Raw genomic sequence first — 22789 nt, forward strand, 5'->3', positions numbered from 1 at the left:
CATTATGCAAAATGTGTGTATATGAAGAACATGGTGGTTTTATCTTATTCTTCATCTAGGACACAGCATGATGGATACCCTTGCTGTCGCCTTACGTGTTGCAGAAGAAGCAGTGGAAGAAGCTATTTCTAAGGCAGAGACCTACAGTGACAGCCTGGTAACACTTCAAAAAAAAACAAAACAGGACATTCATGTTTCTTTTAATTTGGGTAGTGCTACAAACCAAGTAGATGCAAACAAAAACATGATGAAGTAGTGACTACCTCATTATATACTGAAAGAGCTGGGCATGGGTTTTGTGATCTGGTATCCAAGATGGACATTGCATTTCAGAAGGTGACATGCACTTTAAGTGCCTGTAATTTCTTCCCACAGTGCCAGTAGGGCATATTACCCATTTCCCAAACTGTACATTTTCTGTGGGAAGGCTGTTTTTATGTGATTTTAGCAAATACAGATATCCATTTTCATGCAGGACAAGCAGAATGAAGCTTGCTACTTGCAGGAGCACAAAGAGGACCTCATAGAAGAGCTGGCCACAACCATTGTGCAGAAGGTATGGCATGCTTTTTCCCCCTTATGTTTAATAATCAAAACACAGTGTTTTTGAGCTCAAACACTGCTAACAGCAAAAAGGATGACTCCAACACAGAAAGTAAAGTAAATGAATTATGACAGTGTAGGCTTCCTCAGCTATGTCTGACAGAGATCAGTTTAAAAGTAAGATCAATCCAGTGCCTAACCTGATATCTTACATGTTCAGAGCTGAGAGGTACCACTCCCTGAGGTTTGTGATGTTCTTTCTTTGAAGGGAAGGTCCTTGCTTGTTGGAATTTTACATCTGTATTTCACTTCCCCATAGGCACAAAGTTTTCTATTGTCAAGAGGTATAGCTCTTAACCATATACATCACTCTACAAAAGATAAAGTTTGCCTGTGTAAAGAAGTATGACTTCTGATCATACCCTCTACTGAACCCTGCATCTGCAACGTATTAAAAGAAAACATCAGTCATTAACACAGAATTCTCTTAATGATGCTGTGAGAGAGACTCTCAAAAAATCACAGAACCCTTTGCATGTCAGAATTCTGTGGCTTTTTATGTAAAGCTCATTCTTCTCCCTGCAAAGCTCATGGTTTGACAGAATGGAAGTGGATGGCTAGCGGGAAAAAAAATAGCGCTTGATTTTGCCTGGATAGTTTGGAGTAAGGCAAGATGAGTGTGAACAGAGCACTGTTAAGGTACTGTGGTCGGTAAAGTAACCACTGTGCTAAGTTAGTCTCCTTCCATGTGAATTAAGCTAGATGCCACATCTTTGTATTGGCTGTGGCATTTAACAGTGTATGGATCACACACAAGAAGAGGAACATGTTGTTTATAAGGCTATCAAGAAAAACCAGGAGAGCAGCATCTCACTGGAAAATAACCTGCCTTCTTTTTTAATGGTGATGTTAGACTATCAAGTAAGTCTGTTTATCAGGTCTTTCATAATCCAGAGCCTCTCTCAGCCAAGCTTGAATTGCTACTGTTTTTGTCAAGAGCTGCCTAACAAGATCTTTTGTACCATAGAATAATGTTCTTTAGGTATTTTATATTTGAGTTGTGGAAATGAAGTGTAGCAGGATATGTCAGTGTAGGGAGACATGAGCTCTCTCTGTCTTAAAATGGCATCGATTTTCAAAAATAAAAATAGTATCTAGAGACCTTAGACCTCATTGTTCTCACTAGAATGTGTCTGCATGACATGGCAGCCTTTGAAATTCCCCTCATATCTAGTATTTTATATTTCTTGGCAAAAAGTCTTGTCTAAGAAAATACTTGATACTTAGATGCTGCTAAAGTGTTACTGTAGCAACAGGTTCTATGTTTATGCAATTCACCTCTGGTATTCCTACAGGCACTGTTATATATTGCACCACTGCTTGCAAGTGGTAGGACTTCAAGATGAGAAGTAATTGCATGAGCTGGAGCTAGAGCAAAGGGAAAGCCAAATGCTTTTCCTGGGGAGCTTGCCTTGACACAGGGTTCATCTAAGACTTCTCCATATGGCTCAGACAGTATTTCCCAAGCAGCATTTTACTGTCCCCTCCCACCCCGTTTCTCCCCTACCCTGCAGATTATAAAGAAGCAGAAAAGCAAACCTGAGCAGGCCGAGGCTGACTTGGAATGGCAGCCGCCGTCACGGAGCAGCGGCCTGGCATCCGGTGCTGTCTCGGACCAGAGCATGCTGACCTTCCCAGGGAGCCGCAGGGGCTCCTACACCTTGTGGGTGAGTGGCACAGCACAGCTATCCATGTTCTCTGGTGCACAACACCAGAAGAGTGCAGTCAAGGATAAGTATACTTGCTGCCTGGAATGGTACAATAATTAGTAGCAGAGAACAATAATTAATTCTGTCTGGACAAGCTGTCACTCAGCTGCATGCTTTCCTAACATCCCATGGGCCATGGAGGTACATCACAGACACTGTTCTTTTGGTGACTGTGTTGGGGAAGACAAAGTTTGTGATATGAGCAGTCTTACTGCTTGATTTGAATGCTGACAGAACTCAATGCCTCACTGTTTGTTCCTCAGAACAGTTCTTCTGCTCACTTAACTTTTTTTGTAGGTCTTCACTGAGTGTTATGTTTTCTTTTGTATAAAGTTAGGTTTCTGTAATGTTTCTTTTTCTCCTTAGCCATCCTACAGAAAATAGCCACCACCAGCAGCAAAAAAGAAAACTCAGTTGCAGAGCACCATTTATATCTTACCAAAGAGCATTTCCTCCTTCTACTTATTTCTCAGCACAATGTCTTTATCTGCTGATATAAAGCTGAAGAAAATCTGACAAGCTGCATTAGTAACAGTTTTAAAAGAGCAGCAAGTAAAAAGAAGTGAAAATAAGCGGTAGGCTTGGACAAGCACTTTGACAATCAGAGAGAGAAGACAGTGACAGCTGAGTTAGTTCCAGTGCATTCTGACACTGTGGTTTAAGCTGCTGTTCCCAAGTGTCCTGCTACTGTTCCAGTAACCACCTCTCCCCTGCTAAGCAGAGCCATAAGAACTGAATGTGGGCTATGTCCTATTTCCCAGCTAAGTTTGCTCACTTACACTCCCAGTGAGAACAGATTTATGCCAGAATATTGACTGTGGGCCAGAGTTGCTGAGATAAAGACTCCCATTCTAGTTTTCTGCTTATTTGCAAAATGAAGGGGTGCTTGTAAGCTTGTAATGTGGCACTGTTAATAGGTGATCCAAAGTTATGGTGAGCGTGTTTTAAGTGCTTTGCTCTGTCACTTCCAAGCAAGTTGTCTGTGGAATGTAAAAGCCAGGAGAGAGAGTAAGTTTTGTATCTGACTCAAATGAGTTTTCTTTCTGAAGTTTAAGGACAGGACTTAAGAAAAATATGCTGTTCAAATCTTCAGTCATTATACTAGAAGCCTGTTCTGCATTTGGAGAGTTAACCTTGAACTCAACACATTTTGAAATTCTCTTCTGAAGTAACAATTTAGTCCTGATTTTTTTGCCAGAGGGAGGATTATTGGTGTGAGTAATAGTAGACATTGAGAAAAACACTGGAGAAGCAGAAATGTCTCACTAAGGTGCAAACAACTTCAAAACCTATGTAGCCATCAATCAGTACTAGCTATCCAGATGTGCACAGTATATTATAAGGACAGTCTACCTCTGTACAGGGTCTTTTGCCACATTTTTCACCATTTGTTCAAATAGTCTTCCTACAATGCTTTAAGGAACACAAATGAATTTGGCCATCTGCTGTGAGTTGTTTTATCTCTTCCATAAATTTAGATTCTGCCTTTTGCTTTGCTACGGTTGTGTTATCGTATTCTTTTCTCCTTTGAAGTCTGTATATGTTTATTTTTGCTTTGCTCTGCATAGAGGAGAATTTTATTAGTATGACCAGACACCCTTGTAAAGGAAGTGTAGCACCAGTCATTGCCGTAGCTAAGATAGTTGCACTTATGTTAGGCTGTTAGCACAATTAATGTCACAGAACATGGGCCTGCTGGAAAGTCTACTGAAAGGCAATTTGTGCAGACCAAATGTAGAGCACTTACAGCCTGCTTGATTCTCATCAAAAGTATTGAAACAACTCAAATTCCTTTTCCTGAGCTTGATTTCCATTCCACTTTGTTTTCATCCAGCAAGAAATGGAAAGGATGCATCTGTCAGTAGATTTGCAGGACTAAACCACATCTCTTTCTCTTCTGCATAACATGTGAGAAAGTTATCTTTTCTGCCAAAAATATTGCAATATTTTTTCTTTCCTTGTCCTGGTTTGAAAGACAGGTGTTTGCTAAGGAAAGCAGAAGCCTCCCTTTGAACTGAAAAATGTGATCCCTCCTCCCTACAAATTATGATAATTTTGGAATTAAAGGAGCTCTCAGGGAAAGATATGGGGATAGGAATAACAGTTCTTTACTAATATATCTAACAAGGCAAACAAAAAATCCCCAACAGTTATGATATTACCCACAAAGAGAACAGTAACTCAGTCCCAGTGTTTTTTGGCTGCAGGCACCTTTTCCCTGAGCTGCAGTTCCCGGTGCTGGGGGCGGGCAGGTCCCACAGAGCTGCAGGAGGGCTGGGGGTGATGGCAGCGCTGTCCCAGGGGGAGAGAGAGATGGAGAGAGAGCTCTCCGCTCACGGTGTGGGTCCTGGTGCTCAGCAGAGTACTGGATGGTGGCAGGTTACAGCGAGAAGGCAGCAGGGCAGGGTCCGACAGCAGTGAGGATGGCTCCCGGTGCTGGGATGGCAGGGATGGGGCAGAGGCAGCGATCGTCCTTCTCATCCGAACTCCGCGGGGAAAATGGGGCCGAGCCAGAGCCTTCCGCTTCCTCTTCTGGCTGTTTGGATATCGAGGGGTTTCCCTCTTCTCTCCCCTCCCCCTTGCCGTCAGGGCCCAGTCAACAGGTATCTTAGCATGACAATGGGGAAAATTCCACAGAGGGAAAAGGGAAAGAACCAACCCCAACATTCCTAAACAAAACCTAGCTTCCACAGAAGCTGGCAGAGAGGTCTTATGCCCAATCCAGGCAAAGCTCCTTACTGCCTCCCGGGAACTCTTGAGTCCAAGTCTGTAACAGCAAATCTTCTTGGATTCCACTACAATAAGTGAAGTTTTCTTACTTCCTAACTGATGACATTATGTTGACAAATAAAACCCCAAACTCTTGATTTGTGCATATACATCCTAACATTGATCTGTATGTGATGGCTTAGTTCAGGCAAAGATCTGCCTGTAATGATAAAAACCTAATATTAGTACACGCTACAGCTAACAAGGAATCTGCTGCAATGGATTTATTAGCACAGGTGTTCCTAGTGTAACCAAGGTTTTTGTAGACAGACATGGTACGCACAACAATTCAAAGGGAAGGAAGAAGAAAAACAATTGGTCAATGTTTTTTCTATCAAAGCTATCCAAGGAGACTATTACTGTGTTGGAGTTACATATGTGAACCTGTTTCCCAATAAAGGTTATTTACCTAGAACTTCCCTGTTCAAGTATTTCTTTGGTACCAGGCTAACAAATTAGCAGAGGAAGGATAGATTAAATAAAAGGAAAGAATAAACATGATTAACAGAAAGACAGGCATGTAGGGGAAAGGAAGGTAAGGATAGCAAATCCTAAGGCAGTCAGAACTTCATAATTTAAAACTGAAAATTTATCTTAGAAGAAATATTTTTTGTCTCCTGTGCAGAAGATAATATGTGTGCTTTTGTTAGCACAGTGAAACTAATAATATATAACACAGGACAATTGCATGCCGTAACACTGGCCTTTAGAAACCCATGTTTATTTTTGCATTGGTTTTTATTACCATAGTCACTTCTTACAGAGTTAGGAGGTGCTGTAATAATGCCAGATATCACCTTGTGGTTTCACCTGCCAAGCAATTTTTCTTTTTATCACAGCTCATCCATATCAGCCAGAAACTTCCAGTGGTCTCTGGAAGCCCTGCATTACCTCTCTGCTCATCCAAAACCAAGTGCTTTGAAAAAGTAATTGAATAAGTTAAAGTTCCTCACTTCCCCCCTCCAAACTATACTACTGATTGTTTAACTGCAGTACCAGAGTGTGCTAGTAGCTGCAGACATTGTCTTCTCCTTTTTTTCCCTTTTTCCCTCTTAGATTTCTTTGAGATCCCTCGCCCAGGCTAAAAATAGTGAAACAGGGCTGAATATTTTATTTCCTCATCTCATAAAAAGAGATGGATGGCACCATCTGTTTCTCATTACCAATAAGCGAAGTCTGTGCAGTGTTGGGATAGGAGGAGTGCAGAGCAATGGGTGGGTGACTCTCTGCTCTCTCAGTCCAGTTCGCTCGCCATACATCACTGCCAGCCACAGAGCAAACAACCAGTTGGCAAATTGTATCCCATTTAAACATTGATGGAGTGAAGGCACCCTGGTGTGTTTTAAGTGCTGTATTAGTGGTCTTTATTTTACATTATAAAGTGGTCTTTATTTTACAGCATAAAGAATGCATATATAAACAGAAACTCATCCATAATTTATAGTACATAAAACAGCTAGGAATATAGGGAAAAGGAGGATTTCATTAAATACACATTATGATGCACCTCAGGGAATGCAGAAATATGCTGGTTAAGTTAATTATAAGGTCCACAGTGTACTGACAGTTGTTTACTTTTTCTTCCTTTTTTTTTCTCAATTTGATTTGTTTTAAAGAGAAAGAAGGTTCCTTCTCTTGTTTTGACAAGAAAGACAAGACAAGCTTGAGGTCTAGCACTGCTTTGGAAATCCCTGGAGATTTTGCAGATGCTCTGTACCTTTTTTAGATTTGTCTCAAACAAAAATGCTTGAAGAAAACCTTGTTTAGGAGGAATCCTGTTCAGCAGTCATGCAGCTCAGTGGAAGAGTGATTTCAGATGAGGGGGGCATAGCACTGTAGGTACCAGCTGACATCAGTTCGTACTTGTCAATGACTGCATCAGAAACATCATGTTCATATCTAATAAATAAATGTGTCATGTCAGAAGGAAGATGAAGCTTTTAACTTTATACAGGGGCTGGCATCAGAAGGTTGCATAGTGTGTATTGCTGGGACCTACTTCCAGTGAGGCAGGTGTGCATTCATCCAGAAGCCCATCAGCTGGATCCCAGTGGGTAATTTGCTGTATTCTTTCCTTCAAAAAGGCCAATTGCAGCACCATCTTCTTTGCACAGAATGGGAAAGAACAGTGCATTTTGAGATGGAGCAGCACTCGGTGTTCTAAAAATAATGCGTGTTTTTTCATTAATATTTACTATTTGAAGATCCAACTTTCTCTAAATACTTTCCAGGTAACAGATAATACTGGCATCTGCTGACTCCACAGGTGACACAGTAATATTGTAATCTCACTGCAAATACTATTTGGATTTCAGATTAAGAACGCTCTAGCCATGGTAATCTGGTTGATTTCCCTCCTTCCACTGCTGCAGAAGGATAAGATGCAAGTAGTCTTGTGATTCTGACTCAGCAATTAGTGCCAGATTTTAAGGCTCAATTCTTTTTTAAGGCTAAATAATCAGTTCAAGGCTAAACATGACAGCATTGTCCTTTTAAAGTAGTTTGTGTAATCTGAGTTTGTAATTCTTGATATGGATCTCTAGCATAAGATTACTGATTTTTGGTTTCACAGTACTATCCATGCACTTGACAAACTTCCAAGACTAATTTTGGATGCTAGATACATGATCAAGCCCATGCAGGCCTACATTAAGCTGCATTGCACTAACTGTCAGCAAACCAAGAAAGGTTTTAAGGTATGAAAGGGAGTAGGAGAAAGGATGAAGAAGGGTGGTCGTTGTATGATTTTTTTTCCAAACAATTAGTTCATATGTTGTTCCCTCAGCTTTATTTTGTTTTAAAGATGCTATGGTAATAATTCCTTAATTCCAGGGTTTCGCAGAATTTTCAGGTCTAACTTAAAACCTATGATGCTCAGGGCTAGGCTGCCTGATAAATCTTACTTTATTTTTAGATTAAATCAGGGTGTGTATTGCCAGAGGAAGAAGTAAATAAACACAGAACACTTAAGGCTTCTTTCCTCTGGTGTTTGAGTAGGAGACACAGTGATTCTCTCTGAAGAGTGAGTGCTGTGCCAAGCACAGCTTTGTAGGTGAGGGTCAGAACAGGACATGAAAGGTTGCTCAGGAAGCTGAGACACCTAGAGATGGATAAAAAAAAGAATAGCTCTGTTTAGTGAAGTGTATTCACTAGGGAAAAAATGGTGTGTTTATGTGTAAGGCTGCAGTTAGACCTGAAGTGTGAGTGCCAACTCACCTCCTTCTCCTATCCTCTTATACACAAGCACTTTTCCAGAGAGGTGTGCTAGTAGCAAGGCAAAATCCTCCCATCCTACACCAGAACCAGAGACCTGGCTTTTGATGTTCCTCTTTCTCTTCTGCAAGTAAAATGGTAATACTGTCACCACAGGATACTAACTGAGCTCTCAGTGTCTTCAAACTGGGAAGTGTCTTTCCTGTTTGTTCTTAGTTTCATTTGTTTAGATTTTTTCAGGACATGTCATACAACATTCAAAGTGTGGGAGGAGGGAAAAAGAATGGGCTCTAGGTGAACATGTGAGGAGCAGTAATGGCTAAATGCATAAGGGTACCTTGTAAAGGCACTGTATGGATTACAGTTCAGTTGGTATATCTAGCCTTTGTTCCAAACTTCAATAGACTTGTTCACATAAATCCATTACATGTGCTCCTAGCACTTTCCTAAATTGTTAACCCTGTAAGTACAATAAAAGGATGTTTATACTCATATTCTGGGATCAATATGAAATATCCATTATTGCCAGCTTACACCTTCCTTGCAAACAATGCAGTAGCACTTTCGCATGTGGGGCCAGCTTTTTTTTCCTTTTTTAAAACTATAAGTAATGGTGTAGAGCTACTGGCATGCCCACCAGCAATGGGTTTGTCTCTCTTGTCTCTTTCCCTTAATACCCTCCTCTCCATCAATCAAGGTCAGCTAATCCAAACTGAACCAAAATAAACGTGCACCCAAATGTGGCTCTACATATTACTACACAGCTGTGCAATTCATCCTGCTGACAGACCCATTCCTGATTAGGTAATCATTATTTTTGTAGTCTTTTTAAGGGAACAGTGCTTTTAAGTGAATCAGATGTCTGAGGCCAGTAGAAGGATGGAAAAAATCCATTGCACCCAGGAAACGTTTGTCACTAGTGAACAAAAAGCTGGCTTGGGCAGACCCTAGAAAGACATATGTTCTAAGGCTTTTGCAGGAGAGGGACCAGTCATATTTGCTTTCTCCCAGCCTGCTGTTCAAGGATTTGCCCTGATGACTGGGATATCCACAAGGAGTGGTTAGGAAGGAATTTTCTTTCAATTGAGTGTGAAAATCTGCCTGTTCTTGCCCTTTTTCAGAAGGTTGTTAACAGATCCTTTGCCATACACAAGATTAACCAAGGAACAGATGCTCAAAACCCTGGTATTTCACTCCCACTGCTAGATGTCTGGACTGCATACATTTGAGCAGAGCAAAAATCACTTCCAGGATAAATAGGCTGTGGCAGAGTGGCACCATTTGCAAGCTCATACTGTCTCCTTCCTGGTGCGGGAGTTTTCTTACCAAAGGATGCATAAGCTGTTAATGCCTAGGGATTGCTGCTGTATTTGCTACCAGACCTGCTGGTTCTGTCTGTGCATTGATTATATTCACAGAGCACAGCTGAGAAGGAGATTTGCTGCACCACTGGCAGGCATAGCTGCAGAATTTGCAAGGGAGGAGAGGGGATCAGTAAGGTTGCATTTCAATCATCTGAGTTTATGTGTCAGTTCTAGGTTGTTTCCCTGAATAAACAAGGTAGTCCACAAAACCCAACTTAGCACTGAGGTCAGAGCTTGCCCAGCACAGGATTCTGCTTCCTAAATCCAGAGGTACCTGCCCTCAGCATGGGTGTTGAGGTCCCTGTGCCTGCAAGGGCTCCTACTGCGGTGACCCTGCAGCTGCCCTGTGGCACCCAGGGCTCCTGGGAGAGTCCTTGATCTATTCCAAGTATTTACCGAATGTATTACTGTTTCACTGGTTATACCAGACTGAAGCATAATGTTAGGGTGGAAACAAGGTGAAATAGGAGGGAAGTGGGGGGAAAAAATGCGTGATCCAGTTGTAAAGTCCCATCAGATGCTTTTGGGACCTATTTTGAATTACCATTTTGGCTTTTCTTTAGGAGAAAGAGGAATTCTTTTTCATCTTCTGGTGAAAACCCATACTTTTTCATATTTTATTGCAAAGTCTTCATTCTGTCTCTAAACAATATGCATACATATAAGGCAGTTATTCAAGGTAAAGAATCTATAGATTATCAACATCAGACTCAATATTCTTTATAGTGGTTTATAAAGTTTGGTTTTGGTTACTTGTTTTGCTTTTATTTATATGGTGTTTAGAAGATTGAGCTTGTAAGTTGTTACTGATAGAAAATGGAATATTTCTATTTCTTAAGTAGAAATTTGGATTACTTTTTATTCACTCCTTCCTTCTTTAATCTTCAGAAACCACTTTGTCTTCTTTATTATTTTTTTTAATTGAAGGCCATCAATTAATTAGATGATTCCTTTTCGTTCTAGTTCAGTGAAAAATGAAGGCTCAGTTCTCTCCATCCAGATGTTATAAACTATGCAACAGAAATGCCTGAAGAGGGATTTTAAAAAAGGATAATAATGTGTCTGCAATTGAAACAAACATGTCACAGGAGGTGCCACTAGGCAGGATTTGTTGGGGAAATCATCTAGCTCAAGTGTCTGGAAATGCCTGTCAGTTCCCCAACTGTGTTTTGTGAGCTGTGCTGCACTGCCCAGCACTCCAGCATACAGCACCTGCCTCTGTGAGGTGTGTGCAGAGCAGAGCAAATTATCAGCGGGGCTGCAGTGCCATCTGCTGATGCAGCAATTTACTGCAGAAAATAGCAGGGTCCGACTGCAAACTTACAGGGCAGCCTTGCCATTCATAACACATAAATACATCTAAAACAGCACTTGGCAAATGAGTTTGAGTTTTTGTTTGCTAAGGAAATAGAACTTCTGGCTAGGAAATACACCAAGATTGTTTAGCACCTTTCCTGACATCTCACATCTTTGTAAATCAAAACCAAAGTTCCTACGTTCCTACCTTCTTTTGAAAATTGTATTTATGTTCCTGCAATATTTTTTTTATATACATTTGTTTCGTCTGACCTGAGATCTTGTTGCAGTCCAAGCATGTAAGCAGTTCCTAAAGCTTAAGGGATATGGTTCCTTCATTTAGTCGGTAAAAACACCTTGTTCCAAAGCAAACAGATCCAAGAACCTATCAGGGTAGCCAGCCTTACCTCCAGTACTTCTGTGCATCCTTTCACAGAGAAGCCCCTTGGAGCATCAGCCCCCAGGCAGGCTTCTCCAGCTTCTTCCCTTATTTTTCAGTGTTTTGCTTCCCATACAAATGTCCCCAAGAGAAAAAAGTCCCCTATGGATTTACAGATGGGCTGTTACCACTGTGAAGAAGAGAGGCACTGATGCAGCACAGTAATGTGTGTTTCTGCTGCCTGCACAGGTCAGTGCAGCAGTGAAATCAGCCCACAGGCTAGCTGGATGTAGAATGTAGCCCATGCTGCAGCTATAGGGCTGTGGAGTTAGTGGTGCTGGCTGAGTTTTTTAAGTCAATGCAAATGTGCCAGTCAAGATTAGGGATTTTGCTGTGTTGCCTCACACTAAATAACTGACTTTCTAGTTTGCTCTTTAATTACAAAAAACAACAAAAGGAGGTCTTGAGGTAATTTGCAATTCAGATAGAGTCATGAGTCAGGCTTCTAATTGATTGGAGATAAACTTGTAGACAAACATTTGCTTTTGTGCTTTGAAAAATACAGTCAATTTAGACTGGTTTGTTCTCATGCTAGGATGTGCTTCTGTCCTGTTCCTACACCAGGCTTTGCTATTGACGCTCCTTCTTTTTTTTTTGTCATTAACAGTGCTAGCAGTGATTTGAACTGCTCAGGGATGAATGTTTATGCTTTCTTTCCACTCCTGCTTGTCTGTCTCTCTATCCCTACCTAAAACTAACTTTCAGAACAAGAAATAACCTAATCCTCTACTTTTGTGTATTTTTCTGAATTGAATCTTATCAGAACATTGGTACTTTTTGATCATTTCAATCTCTCCAGAAACAAGAACTACAGAGAACTGAAAATGTAGTAGTGAAGAGTGGAAGTTCAATAGTGTCTTCCTTTCTCAGGATCGAAATGTACTGGTGCAGCCAAGCTATTTTATCATGGCATTACTTTTCTCTCCTTGAGCCTTCTGTGACATTGAACCATCCTTAGTAAGAAGAGGTGGTTCTTCCAGCAGAGCAGTACAAGGCAGATTTTATTTAACATTCACATAAAGCATAGAAAAATAACGAGGATGGCCTCAAGCCAAGCTTTAGAGGCACCAAAAGCTTTACCCCTGGTATTTCAGCTGGATTTATTGGAAAAAATTCTTAGCAGTAGTTCCTGCCTCATACCAATTTCCTGCTCCGCAGAGACCTTGCAGAAACTGTGAAGAGCAGTTTCCCTCTGATCTGACCCAAAAGTTTTATCACACAATTAAACAAAAAACCAGCTTTTTGCTAGATAAGCTTGTTTGGTTGAGCTTATTTCAGATCCTGGGCTAGTACATCACATGGGACTGCATCCACTTTCTTTCCTGTGCTTCCTTGTTTTTTAGCTCCTTTCATCCTTCAGGCTGTTTATCTTCTCCTTTTTAAATCCTTCAAGATGTTGTGTATCTCCCAGTCCTTCTGAAAGCTTTATCTGCCCTATAGTGTGGATGCACCTGAGCTGGCTTTAAATTGTTCAGGCACTGCTGGGCACAGCTTTGCTGCCAAAGCATCAGCCTGGGGGCAGGAGTGCCCAGCTCCTTCAGGAGGGCTCACAGCCCATGCCAAGTTCTGCCTTTCAGGGTTAAGCTGCTGGCAGGTCTTAGGTGAGTTGAGAGCAGAAGCAGACACTGCCATCACTTCAGTAGCATCGCTTTACTATGATGTTTATGCAATGGTGAGTGGGCACACAAGAAGCTGCCATTTAAACAAAACAGGAAAGCTGTCAAATGTATGGCTAGCTCTCATTATCAGAGTCCCAGTTATTGTTTTACAGACTACTTAAGTTCTTCCTGGTATTCTTAAAGATCCAGTTCTTTGAGTAATAATGGAAAATAGATACTACTGATTGAATTGTAGGCTAGTCCTTCTTCTGGGTCTTCAGTATTTCTTATCTCTTATGGTTGCTATATGAACGTGGAAAAAGAATGTGCCCTGAGGGAATATTCATGGACAGCCACAACAACTTGCTGCTTCCAGTATATAACAACTTTAACACAAAGACTTCAAAAGATATGGCAGACACCTAATTTATTGAAAGCATGGCACGCTTGGTAGTTCTAGCTTTACAATGAAGTGAAGTGAACTACAGCACAGTTAAAACTCAGCACAGTTTAGGTGGCAAATTTTGTGGCAGAATTGTTTATATTGTCCATGTATCCTACCAAGATTAAATCAAAGTTCATGAGCAAATTTCCTATAGTGAAATAATTTATGTACCTGTATGCATTGCATTAAATTCTTTTATTTTATTACTTTTTCAGGGTTAAGAAGGATTCAGATGATCTTGATCAGTGAAAGATCAAAGTTTGGAACTAAACTACACACTTGAATATGACTGACTTGTCAAAGTGATGCACCTGAAAGATTCCCTATAGTAAAATTGCTTCGACCTTGTTGTGAATGGTTTAGATCACTAAATTTAGAAGGAAATACTCCAATGCATTATATTAGGACCTGTGTCTCTGTATGGACAAGATTAACAAAATTGTGAAGTCGCAGTTATAGAAGATATTTTATTCTAGTGCAATAATTCTGGCTTTTCTTAATGAATTCAGAAGCCAAACTAAACCCTTGTGCTTAATTGTGTTTCTTTTTACTGCTGAACCAAGGATACAGGAAGATTTGCAGTTAATTAAATCTTCTGGCATGGTACATGGGTCCCACAGAGGAACATTTCAGATGAGAGGAGGTGCAGCCAGAAAGTGGTATAAGTGTGCCTTTCTAGCCAGCAGGACTCTGAGCAATGCTTATGCTGTCCTGGGAATTGAAGGGACTTGAAAATAGCTGAAAGTCAAGTTCTCCTTTACCTTACCTGCACCAGTGCAAAGCAAACCTCTGATACAGGCAAAGCCTGGCTCTTTTGAGAGTATCAGATTTATTTAATTATTTGTAATTTGAACATCACTAAAAATGCACAAAGATTGGAGAGTGCCAACTTGGTCTGTGCAAAGCAGCTGAGCCACTTGTAAACCTGTCATATACAGACTTCTCCTGACTCTGCTGGGTAGGCAACTTGACTCAAACTCTGAAAGCCTTGTTTCTAGAACTGCATATGTGATTTGATATGCAAGTGTAACTTCTACTGAAATCAGCAGGACACTGACAGCACTCAAAGCTTTTTAAAACAGGCCGAATTTAAAGTTGTCTTCTGTAACTGACTGACTTCTCTGTGCCTAGGTCAAAGCTAAAATGTCTAATCTGCTTATGTGGAACCAAGGGCAAGTTCCTTCACTTCAGTAGCAGTCAGGCTGATTAACAATCAAAACAGTATTTTACCTTATTATGCCTTGAAATGTGACCCTCCTAGAACTAAACAGATGTACAATTGTAGGCTATATTGAATTCATTAGTAAGATGGCATAAAACTGCTCAGCATATTGGGTGTTATGTATGTATGTCCTAGCAAACAGAATTCTGCCTTAAAATCAGTTGAGTTGCATATCTGTTTCTGGGGAACAGGCTGTTTGTTTGCTTTTTCTTTAGTTTTTAACTTCTGCAAATTGTTAACACCAGATGGCCTGTTGAGCCAACAATAGATCGTCATGTCTCATTACAATGGGATCCTTTCTGGCTAACTTGAGTCAAAGCAGTTCAGTATCAGTCCTCACCAAGCATATTCCCAACAACTTCACTTCTATTATTTCTCTCTATCTGGTCCATGGTAGTATAAACAATTTCCTGCCTCTTTGCATAGCATCAGAAATGCACATAAATAAGCAATCTAATGAATTCTGAATTCTTTTGAATGCATTAAATCCCATTTGTGATGTTAGCACATCCCACACTTCCATGGGTAACTGAATACTAATTATGGTAAAGAGTTGGATAATTGACTACTTTTAATTTTAAATTGCACTCTTTGATTTTTAATCCCACAGAGGTCTCAGTCTGCATTCTCCCTGGTTAGTGAAGATATGGCCAGTAAAGGACAAGACCCTGCATCATCTGTGACTGAGGCTCTTCAGAGGAAGCAAAAGGGACAGTCCAGGAAGCAGAAGGAACACAAGCTCTCTGCTTTACCCAGCTGGAAGAGTGTAGACAGGCTAAATGAAACAAGTAAATATTTCTAGTACGAATAAGATTCTTTTTTTGGTTCTCACTCACATGTGGAATAAATACAATTTAAAGCAAGGACCTTCTTGAGGGCATTTCTTCTGACCTCTCTGCTTTCAGAGGTCAGATATAAAATGCATATTTGATGTTGCTGTGTCACAATTTCATCGGGCTATGTCATTGCTTATCTTAACTTCCTTTAAAAGAAAAAATCATTCAAAATTTGTGTCTTTGTGAAATTGATTTTGGACTGTTACAAAATTTAGATAACTAGTTTGGATACATTTCAGGGCTTCTAAAGACACAAGAGCTCAAGGGCCTTTGTCATTGGTAATTTGTCTTCCAGTTGAAGGAGTTTGCAGCCCATTGTATCCCTTCCATGGCACAGGGTAACTGTTCACAAAGTTACATGGTGAGCCACTCATTAAAATAATTCACATTTAGAATTCCTCCTTACAACTTGATTTTCAACTCTGATGAATTCACAAATGTAGTGTTCTGTGCAGCCCTACTCACTGGTGCTTCCAGACTAGTTTGAGGAAGCTGTAGGAGTAGGAACTTAACAGACCAGCAGCTTCCCTGGATCTGGCCTCTGTCATCATGCATTAGGTATGGATGTAAGTATGGATGGTGAGCAGCTTTCTGAGTCAGCTCCATTCCTGAGTCAGCACCCTGGATAGAATGCAATTCCCTGCTTACTTCTAGGTGACATAAAGACAGATTGTAACTGAAGAAGATACCAATGTATATAAGTATGTGAAGGGAGAGTGTCATAGGATGGACCCAGGCTCTGCCCAGTGGTGCCAAGCAATAGGACAGGAGATAACAGGCAGAAACTGATGCACAGGAAGTTCTGCCTGGATATGAGAAAGAACTTCTTCACTATGCAGGTGACCAAGCGCTGGAACAGGTTGCCCAGAGATGCTGTGGAGTCCCCTTCACTGAAGATATTCAAGAACCTGGATGCAATCCTGTGCCATGTGCAGGTTGGTTGGACCAGCTGACCCATTGTGGTCCCTTTCCAACCTAATCCTTTCTGTGCTTCTGCAGTTGTGGCTCCTGCTCTTGGGGTGGTCCTGTTTCCATTGTCTCTCTTGTTCTGGCTGAAGCATTTGTGAGGCCACAAGAGTGTAGCATCAGGCAACTCCCTCACCATAAAAGTTGGTTAGTTTTTACCCCTACAGCTGCACAAGGGGAAGAGCTGAACTCATTGCAGCAGCATTCCCTGGCTCCAAGTGTTGTCATCCCATGGCAGAATCTGCTTGTTCTTGCTTCTTCTCTTGTAGCAGCTGTAGGACCCATCTGACCCCCATAGCACGTTGGTTCATGAAGCTGTACAAGCAGAAAACTTCTCTTCTGTGGGGTGAGTTCTCTGGTGCTGTAACTCCCACTGCTGCCTCACGAGGCGCTGGCAAGTAGTAGTTAAAGTGTGTGTTTGGGTTTGGTGAGGACCAGGGACCAGGGCTGCCCATCTGTTCAATTTGTTTATCTGTAATGCCAGTTTGACAACTTTGGAGACTGAAATTTAGACAATTTCAATACTTCTCCTCCGCCTTGAAAGAAATTAATATTAAAGTAGTACTAAAATCTGATTTAACCAAGTATGCATTACTCTGTGAATTTCTTAATCAACCCACTGTTAGAAGTGTTTTTCTTCTGTGCATTTTAGTGGAAGGCCTATTTTCAGTAAAGCAGTTAATTTGGTGCTTAAATTTAAGAACCCACTTGAATCCCATTGCATTCAACCATTGAGCAATTTAGTATTTAACAACTGCTTAACCATAGCAGAATGAGAGATTGACCCAGTTTCTTTTTGGGTGCTCTATGCAGAGGATTTGTTCTGCTTCTTTCAACTAAAATACACATTTGTGATGAAATTGTGGTGCCTATTGAGCTAATAGTAAATAGCTGATTGTGCTAATATCTGTAAATATGGTCTCACCTATTCAGTAATAAGCAGCTTTGTATTATAGTACTGAAAACAAGAGAAATCTCATCCATGTGTTGAGATATGTCTGATGTGATAACATCAGTGGGCTTTTTAGTCATGTAGCCAAAAGTAGTGCACAATTCATTTTGGTTACAGTTCGTATTGGTTTAAATGATGACTGAAGAGCCAAATAATGATACTGTCTTTTTTTTCCCCTTTATCAATATTCTTACAATGAAACTTCTTAAATCTTTTTTTCCTATTCACATGGATGAATTCTAGCTTATGCCCAAAGAATTGTGTGAAAAAAACATTGTTTCAAGTAAGTGACTTTGTTTTGAAAAATCAGGAAGGGAGCACTTGACATTGTAGAATAAAACTGGGATAAAACTGAGTCAGCTTTCTGAATATTGAATTCTCAGTGACTTTCTATTGTTTGTCCTCTAAGATGTAATCAGCTACTATCCTGTCCATTCTTCAGTTAACTGAGATTGGTTGATTGATTCTCACGTGGTGTTGTTAAATAGAATAAGGGAATATGGTTTGGGGGAAAAAAATGTTTGTGGCTCCCCATTACATTTGTGTAATGTGGTGCAGATGAATTCAGTTCCTGTTGGAGATTTATGTCCTGCAGAGCTGTTGGCTTTGTTTGAGGGAATGATGTTTTAAGGTAGGCTGTCTCAAGAGACCCCTATACTTAGATTAGTGAATATAGTTGAGAAAAGTGAACTAGCAGAAGTTTATGCTTGATAGCTTGTTTGGATTTTTTTCCTCCAAAATCAGGGGTTACAATAAAGAATTGTTAGTTTTCCTTATACACCCGACTTCAGTTATATCCATGGTTGGTCACTGCTACAAGAAAACTAGTATTGTTTTGATTCCCTTTTAAGTAGGAGTAATAATTGTATTTTCTCAAGTTCTCTGAATTGACTTAAAACTGAGGGAGTGAAAACAAGCCAAAAGGATTCAAATGAGGAAGAAATGCAAAATTTGCCTTAAAACTCTCATAGCTCCTAAGTTTAATTATCATTTGTTTTTCTGTGGGAGAGTTTTGGTGGTAGTAGTGCACCTAAGACACTTTTTTTTAACTCAGCACAGCTTATTACTACATATTGATGTTTTTTATGAACAATTGCAGGGAAAAAGTAATCTTCTTTTCATCCTTGTATCTGTAACAATCTAATGCAAAATGCCTAATTATATTCTATAACAGACCCAGGTATTACTGTGTCCTTTTGAAAATAGTGATGTTCTGCTTACATTTTGAGAAAACTAATGTTTTATATTAAGTATTTTTATAGGTTTTCTGAAAATAACAAATTTGAATCGAGGGGAGGAATCCTTAAAAATCCTCTGGAAAGTTCATTCAGTAGGCTGGATTATTGCGTAAATCCATAGCATCATGTTTCTCAAGTGCTGAAGAAGGCAGAGTCGTCACACATCCATATTTCCCATGAGGGGAATTTTCAATTTAGATTGGGAATTAAATCTAAATTTAGAATAAATGCTATTCTCATAGTTGTGAGTTAAAGAGCACTTTCTGACCATATTTGTGACATTTTTTAGTTTTAATGTTGGAGTTGTAAAACATAGTCTAAAAATGTGGAAGGATACAAGAGCAGCAATGCCTGTGTCACACAGAAGGCTCATTTGATATTTAGTCTGGAGTACAACAACAGCAGCCATAAGCAAGAGTCTAGGAGAGGTTAGGACAAAGCAAGTATTTTTCATACTGCCTCTAACTAGGCTCTGAACCTCTAGAACGTTCATTTTAATTATAACTCAGCTAGAATTGGTTTTCTGTATTTAGTAAATTTTAGTGGATTTCTCCTCCATGTTCATAGCCATCTCTGTTTTATCACAGATAATTTCAAGCATCCAGAACAACCTTAGGCAAGAAGCTCCATAGGTCTGGTATTCATTGCATCCCACTTCTTGCTTTTGTGTGTTTAGAACCTTGATTTCTCTAGCTTCACTTCATACCCTCTAGTAGTTAGGTTGGAAGAGATTCCCCCATCTCTTTTAGGGTGTAATCTCTCTAGTCTTCTGTCCTCCAGATGGCAGAGCTCTGGCTTACATAATCATTCCTTGAATGGACACCATTTCAGAACCTTTGTTGCTCTTCTCTAATTCTTTTTCCATCTTTTCTTTTCAATGTGGGGGACCAGAATTGCACACAGAATCAAAGACATTTGCAAAACTCAAGATGTGTACATGCCTGTGTACTTATGTTCCACCAGTCTTTCCTAATTATTCTTTTAGAAAGAAACTTTAGTCCAAATACTCTCCCATTTTAGTCATCACCATGACTGAAAGTGGTGGCTTTAGAGTAGGACAGCTTGGCTCTCAGCATGGGAGAGTTCATGTGGCAGCAGCACTTGCATTTGTTTGTTAGTTTTGTTAAAACTTTCGATCAGTGGCAAGTAAAAGCAGCCTTTCAGAGTGTGTGACCACATTTGTTTCCCTTTCACAGGTCCGCCTTCTGTTTTCCAAAGCACTGATGGAAACTGGGTGGCTTTGCAGAATGTCACTCTGCCTCGTCCTCGAATGCTCGCCAAACCAAAGAGTCAGGTGTTCAAAGCTTTGGAGAACGAGTCCAGCATTGTGTCTGCCTATGATGAGATGGGCTCGGACAGTGAGGATGACTATGACTGGAACGTGGCCTTGAACAAGCTGCGGCGGAGACCTCGACAATTGCCAGACGACTTCTGTTACTCCAATTCCCAGTATGGCACTGAGTGGGTCTATGGCAATGATCAATACCAGGCAGTGACCTCCCCCTCCTCTGGGTTATACACCAACACTGAGACACTGTTCTCTGATTCGGAAACATCTTCAGTAAACTCTTCCCAGGAAGCTAAAGGACCTAGCAAACTTCTCTGGTTGCAAAGCAGAACTCAAAGTGATATGCCCAGAATGGAAAAGAAGCACTTCCATGGAGAACTAGATGTAAATTTCAATCCACAGGCAACTAGCTTGGAGTATTCAGACAGCAGTGAGACTGAGGAAGTCCATTATGATTTAGAAAAGAGATCAAGAAGGTGGAAGAAGAACAAAGCCATCTCTGAAGACTTATGTGAAGAAAAGAATCAGGCAAAAACCAACAAGATGAATTTAAGTCAGGTAATTGTGTTTGAGCTTACCAAATGCATTTTTAAGAAGAGCTGGTCAAAACTAATTAAGCTATGCTGGCAATATCATGTGAATCATGAGTAGGAGGTGGAGTGTTATTGCAAGCTTTATGTTCCTCATGTTTCCCAAATAAGAAGAAAAAGCAGGGTGTTAGACAGGCTTTACATTTTTCTCAAATAGGCCACTTTCACCCAATTGAAGACATTGTTAATGTTGTAAAATACAGTGCTCTTAAGAAAAAAACCCTCAAGATTTGTCAACAGCTAAGAGACGTTAATTAATCACTTGTTTTATTGTGCTGGGTGGGTTTTTTTGACTTCTGTTTTCTTGGTATAAGAAATAACTCATATGTCTGAGAACCTGCTCTACAGTGTCTGCAATTATTCTGGTAAGGATTAAAGTTAATGAGCAGCAGAAATTCAAAAAGGGCTTTTTGTGAAATCCAGTCCAAGTGATGTCTGTTTTTAATTGGTCACCTTAAGATGAGTTCTGATGTGTTAGGGTGAGTGTTTCCAAACTACTTCCATTTAAACAATTTGTCAATTCATTAAGCAAACAAACAAAACCCAATCAAGCAAGCAAAACCCCCAAACTGTAATACCTCAAACTTGGAAAACTGTTCATACTTCTTGAAGATAGCAAACACTTCTTTTAAATTATAGGTGTTGGATAACCAGAAAGCCAAGAAGTCTACTCTGTTTGGAGTTTGTCCAGACCTGGGACTAATGTTAAGGGATCCATTTGTCCCCCAGAATTTTGTTAGCAATTCAAGCATGCAGGAGAATATTGACCCCTTGTCCAGCTCCATTTCCCACATCCTACCCCTCTTAAATACTGAAGCTGCATCATTGCTGCAGCAGAGTAATAATAGGCCTGAAGCAACAAGCTGGGGGCTGTCTTCTCCCTGTGCCTCTGATTATGGGCAGCCTGTTCAGTCTTAAAGCTAACTGACCAAATTTAGGATGCCTGGAACAGTTTTTATTTCCTGGTGCTACTAGCCTTTATTTCATAAATAAAAACATCAGTACAGTTGGTTGTAAGTTAATATTAGCATTCTAGGATTTCAGCAGGGCTTTCATGCTGGATGTCATTAATTCTGGACCTATTCTATCTGCTTTTAGGACAGAGTGTGGGTATTTGGGGTGTTCTATACCTATTAATTTATACTCATGTCCTCATATATTTAAAATCAACAGTTGTTGAAGGGGAGTATGATGTATTGTAATGTGATCTGATAACACATCAGTGGCCATCGTTGACTTCTTAGAACATCAGGCAGAATTACAAGGCTTTACAGGGACTGCACAAGGACCGTATCTTGTACACAGACTTTTTTATTTAGCTTTCTGGCTTTGTGTATTTGTGCATGATCTCTGTGTATCTGTATTCATATTGTGGCTTCCTAGTCTCAGTAGACAATATGCAGAGCATGGAAGATCAGAGCTCATAGTGAGGGTCCTGGAGACATTATAGAATCATACAATCATTTAGATTGGAAACACTTTTCAGATCAAGTCCAGCTGTTAACCCAGCACAGTAGGGTCTATCACTAAACATTGTCTCTAAGTGCTATGACTACACATCTTTTAAATACCTACAGGGGTGGTGAATCAACCAAGTTCCCTGGGCAGCCTGTTCCAGTGCAGTCTCCTTTCTGCAGAGAAATTTTTCATAATATCCAATCTAAGCCTCCCCCATGCTCATCCAGGTGAGGTCAGAAAGGGAGGGTATTTTCCAAACATCCATGATGGCATCCTTTAGCAACTTAGTGTGAGCTTCAAAGTGCAAGCTGGTGTGGAAAATTATTCTTCTTTCCAAGTCTTTTGTGAGTTGCTTTGTCTCTTGTAACCTGCCTGTTTTGCTGAAAGTGCAAGATTCAGGATTCTCACCCACTCTCCCCTTCATTTTACCCTTAAGGGCTAAAAAAGGCTGTTCCTGCTCCCCTGCTCCCTCAGCCTCAATGGGGCAAGCAGAGGCACACTGCCTCCAGATCATGCCACTGTTTTCAAAGCAGTGAAATTCTCACTAGGAAGTTCATTATGGGTGGGTTTGAGTGTGTTAGTTTGTGTTTAGACACACACGCACGCAGAGGTGGCTGATTTGACAGCTGGTGCTCACATCTGTAGAACTTTTACTCCAGCCTCTGGCAAACAAGCACTGCTGGCAGCAGGAATGGACTTATTACCAGTTTAAAGCAAGGATGTTGCATGGCTGAAAAGTTCTAGGAAGCAAGTAGAATTGTCATGTGTGTAAGGAACCTGATTTAACGTATGAACATGAATTA

At 40.4% G+C, this 22789-nt stretch overlaps 1 protein-coding gene across 4 annotated transcripts in view; it reads left to right on the top strand.

The window, feature by feature from the left end:
• The window catches only part of MYRIP (myosin VIIA and Rab interacting protein), a 202058-nt gene that overhangs the window by 151991 nt on the left and 27278 nt on the right, over positions 1-22789 (top strand). For 2 of the 4 annotated variants that reach the window (XM_062496893.1, XM_062496901.1), the window contains exons 5-10: positions 60-157; positions 476-556; positions 2118-2270; positions 15269-15446; positions 16334-16429; positions 19847-20496. In XM_062496893.1, the coding sequence (XP_062352877.1) occupies positions 60-157; positions 476-556; positions 2118-2270; positions 15269-15446; positions 16334-16429; positions 19847-20496 (1256 nt within the window). The remainder of the gene's footprint in view (positions 1-59; positions 158-475; positions 557-2117; positions 2271-15268; positions 15447-16333; positions 16430-19846; positions 20497-22789) is intronic. The other 2 variants (XM_062496909.1, XM_062496917.1) reach the window with 1 other exon arrangement.

Source organism: Cinclus cinclus, chromosome 1 (assembly GCF_963662255.1).
Source record: "Cinclus cinclus chromosome 1, bCinCin1.1, whole genome shotgun sequence".
Taxonomy (NCBI): domain Eukaryota; kingdom Metazoa; phylum Chordata; class Aves; order Passeriformes; family Cinclidae; genus Cinclus; species Cinclus cinclus.